Consider the following 4,433-nt stretch of genomic DNA (forward strand, 5'->3'; position numbering starts at 1 on the left):
CTATAATACACCCCAGATGATAGAAGGCTCATCTGGGGTTTCAGATTAAAATACAGATTCCCAGGCCCACCCCCTGGAGATTCTGGTTGAATTGGTATGGGGCAGAACTTGGGAGTGATTTTAACAAGCATCCCAGGGAATCTTATCTTGGAGGAAAAGTGAGAACCTCTGCCCTTAACACTCAAAGGGCCCCCAACAGAACACCTTCTGGCTTCGGACCCTGCCCCACCGATAGTGCCGCTGACACTCCGCAGAGCTGGGTCCAAGCTCTCATGCTACTTTTTCCAACAGCTTTATTTATTTATTTTTTTTTTTTGAGACAGAGTGTCACTTTGTTGCCCGGGCTAGAGTGAGTGCCGTGGCATCAGCCTAGCTCACAGCAACCTCAGACTCCTGGGCTTAAGCGATCCTACTGCCTCAGCCTCCCTAGTAGCTGGGACTACAGGCATGAGCCACCATGCCCGGCTAATTTTTTTTTTTTGTATATATATTTTTAGTTGGCCAGATAATTTCTTTCTATTTTTAGTAGAGACGGGGTCTCACTCTTGCTCAGGCTGGTCTCGAACTCCTGACCTCGAGCGATCCACCCGCCTCGGCCTCCCAGAGTGCTAGGATTACAGGCGTGAGCCACCGCGCCCGGCCTCCAACAGCTTTAAAAGTAGAAACAAAGGCACGATACTCATTTCTCTGAGGAAATAGGCAGGTCTGTAATTTTTAAAATAAAAATTGATCTCTATACTCCCCTCTCTTCCTCTCAGCAAACCCTCACCAATTCTGGTCCGTCCTGGCCACGGGGACCATTTTTCGCCGGGTTCTCCTGCCCTTGCCCTGTTCATTTGGGCAGGTCCAGCTGCTCTGGAAAATGTCCCGGCCATCTCCCTCAGTAGAGACCCAACTCGGACTGCCGTGTTGATCCAAGTTGCTTTCTGAGCGGTGATGGAGACCAAATGGCGTGTCTGGCTTTCCCTGCCCGCCCATTTCCCTCCGAGCACTCACAGTACCAGGCTCGAACTATGGTGCAAGAGGAAGCTGGGAGTTCTCCCTCCCCAAGGAGCTTACCCCCCCCTTCCCCGGCTGGAGAACCTGCCGCCCCAGCCCAAAGTGTGAGACGGATGAGACGAGACAAGGCTGGGCACACACACAGCATTCCGTCCTCACTTGGCAGGCCCTTGTCGAAGAGCAGATGGAAAAGTCTGAGGACACTCGATTCCTCAAATTCCTTTTCTGAGAGCTCTACCCTGTCTCAGCACCAACAAATTAGTCTTTTCAGACTAGTTAAAGCCCTGCTCCTTCCAACTCACAGATACACCAATTTTCTTTGCTTCAGGGCCCAGAAAGGGGGCATCTAAGAGACCAGTATGTCATTGCCCCAGGAGCTGTCTGCCGGGCTTCCCAGGTGAGGTCACTGCTCCTAATCAGAGAAGCCATAGCTTCTCTGTTGGGGGGGGGGGGTCTTACCAGTTACAGGTTTGCCCCAAGGGTGCCTCAGTGCTACCTGTGGCTCTAGAGTCCTTGCCAGCAACAGGATCACAGCTTGGAGTTACAGACCTGGCTTCAAACCCCAGCTTTCCAGCTGTATAATAATTGCACTGAACTCCTCTGGGCCTGTTTCTGCAACTGTAAAATGGGGAGATGGTATCTACTTCGTGAGTTTGTTGTGAGAATTAAATGAGATGCTGTTTGCAAAGTGCTTGGCACACAGCTAAATAAATGCTCAGTGAAAGGAGGTGCTCATGCTTGCCTTGAGCTCTCAGCACACTGTCCCACCTTCCCACAGCTCCCCTTTGGCACAAGGAAAGCCAAGTGTAACCTGAGATGGGACCTGGTTTAGGCCATCATAGATCCTAAATCTAAGGGTCTTAATTTGTGCATTTTCATGTAAAATAAACATGATGGATATAAGAACACTTGAAATTTGACCCAAGAATGTGTAATTTGATCTTTATTGCTAAATTGCTTTGCAGAAAGTTGGCACCAATTTACGCTTGCACATACAACATAGGAAGTGCCTGCTTCCCTGCTCCCTCACCAACAATGCCTCCACAGACTGAGTATCCCTTATCCAAAAGGCTGGGGCCAGAAGCTTTCAGATTTTGGCTTTTTTTAGGTTTGGGCTATTTGCACATATATAATGAGATATCTTAGGGATGAGACCCACTTTCAAACACAATATTTATGATTCATATACACCTTCTACACAGAGACTGAAGGTAATTTTATCTTTTTATTTTTAGGCAGAGTCTTGCTTGCTTTGTTTCCCGGGCTAGAGCACAGCGGTGTGATCATAGCTCAGTGCAACCTCAAACTCCTGGGCTTAAGAGATATTCTTGCTTCAGCCTCCAGAGTAGCTGGGCCTATAGGCAGGCACCACCATGCCCAGATAATTTGTTGTATTTTTTGTAGAGATGGGGTCTCACTCTTGCTCAGGCTAGTCTTGAACTCCTGATCTCAAGCGATCCTCCCGCCTCAGCTTCCCAGAGTGTTGAGATTATAGGTGTGAGCCAACACACCCAGCCTGTATATAATATTTTTAATAATTTTGTGCATAAAACACAATTTATGTTAAGTATGTGTGGAATTTTCCACTCGTGATGCCATGTTGGCCTTCAAAAAGTTTCAGATTTTGGAGTACTTTGACTTTTGGATAATGGAGCCTTAACCTGTAGCAACATTTTGTAAGGCATCACTAGTTTGAGGAATTATCTCATTGTTCTGACTGGTGAATTTGTGATTAGTAGTGACGTTGAAGTTTTTTTCATATTTATTGGACATTTGTATTTCTTCTTTTTTTTAAAATACTTTCAATTGTCTTTATAGTTTGTAATTTTCTTATTCATGTCCTTTATTTTTCTAAGGCTTTTTTATTAATTTGCAATATTAATTTAAAATTGTACTCTAATAACTTACAGTTAATTTATTAATTTACAATCTTTATATAAAAATATAAATCCTTTATCTGTTATACACTAGCTCAATATTTTCCTGTCTTTTAACTTACTGAATTTAATGTACTGCAACATTTTACATTTTTAGGTAGTCGAAGCAATCCTTTTTCTTATGATTTCTGCTTTTGATATTATCAGAAGACCTTCACCCCAAGAGTAAATATTTACTCATATTTCATTCTAGTATTTTTCTTCTCCTTCCTATATCAGTATTGTTAGTTCATCTAGAACTCTGTTGTTCAATATGGTAGACACTGGCCACAAATGACTATTTAAATTTCAGTTTCAGTGTACTAGCTCCATTTTAAATGCTCTATAATCACTTGTGGCTAGGGGCTGCCACATGGGATAGCACAGGTATAGAGTATTCCCATCATCACAGAAAGTTCTATTGCACAGAGCTGATTTAGAATTTATTTTGTGAACAATGGGGAAAGGATGGGAATCCAACTTTTTTCCCAAATAGTTTAGGTAGTTGTTCCAATACCACCTTTTGAATAATTCACCCCTTTGATCTTGATTTGAAATCCCACATTTATAGTCATAAGTCTAGTAATAGAAACTTGGATCCATTTCTGTTCTTCCTATTCTGTTTCTTTTTCTGTCTTTCTAATCCTCACCAGGACGGCACAATTTATTTTTTTCAAAGAACATAAGCCAAAGTTTTTATTTGTTCACTTCTTGCATGTGAAGTACTCTTCGATGATCTCCTCGGCCTGCAATTCTTTGCCATAGTCCTTAACTACTACACAACTACCAACCACCTCACGGGGTTTCCCTTCTCTGTCAGTTTTACAAAGGCCTACCCATTCCCCTAGTATCTTGTTGTCATCAACCTTAATTAGGTTGATCTGGTGTTCAGCACAAAGGGCCTCCACCAACTCAACAAACATAGGCTCATCACAGTTGGACGCAAGCGCACAAAGATAGGCTTGGTGCTTATCTAAGGCTTTGGCAGCTTTGTGAATTCCATGTGCAAGGCCATTGTGGATGAGGGCAGTATTCAGCACCTCTTGTAAAACAGTATCAACGACCATTACACTCCAGCAGGAATGCCTTGCTCGGCCCTGGCAGTGGGTTACTGGCAAAACCAAACCTTGAACGAACCTGAGCCCCTGCCTCTGTGCCACTAGACGGCGGCAGGGAAAGAGCCACACGATTCCAACTATGGTAGTTTTACAATATATTTTAATGTTTAGTAGAGCTATGCTTTTTTTCCTTCTTCCTTATTCTTCTTTCTAAACAAATTCTTGGCAATTCTCACATTTATATTTCTAGATGAACTTTAAAATCATTTTGTACCCTGGGATGGGAATTGCATCCACACAGTAAGTCCCCTCATGCAGGGCTGTTGTCTGGCACCTGTGTTCCAGCCTTCTGCACTTTCCATCTGACTCTACACTCTGATTAGACTTAGCTGCTCGCCCTTCTGTGAATGCACACTTTGCCCCCTTGTCATGGTGCTGTGTCCTCCACCTGGAACTCGCT

At 43.8% G+C, this 4,433-nt stretch overlaps 1 protein-coding gene across 1 annotated transcript; it reads right to left on the reverse strand.

Moving 5' to 3' along the window:
* Positions 1-3,619: 3,619 nt before the first annotated feature.
* On the reverse strand, positions 3,620-4,005 carry LOC123650938 (40S ribosomal protein S12-like). Its single transcript, XM_045570236.1, has one exon. The coding sequence runs from the start codon at positions 3,980-3,982 to the stop codon at positions 3,620-3,622; it is 363 nt and encodes a 120-aa protein (XP_045426192.1). The 5' UTR covers positions 3,983-4,005.
* Positions 4,006-4,433: the final 428 nt, after the last annotated feature.

Source organism: Lemur catta, chromosome 15 (genome assembly GCF_020740605.2).
Source record: "Lemur catta isolate mLemCat1 chromosome 15, mLemCat1.pri, whole genome shotgun sequence".
Lineage (NCBI taxonomy): Eukaryota > Metazoa > Chordata > Mammalia > Primates > Lemuridae > Lemur > Lemur catta.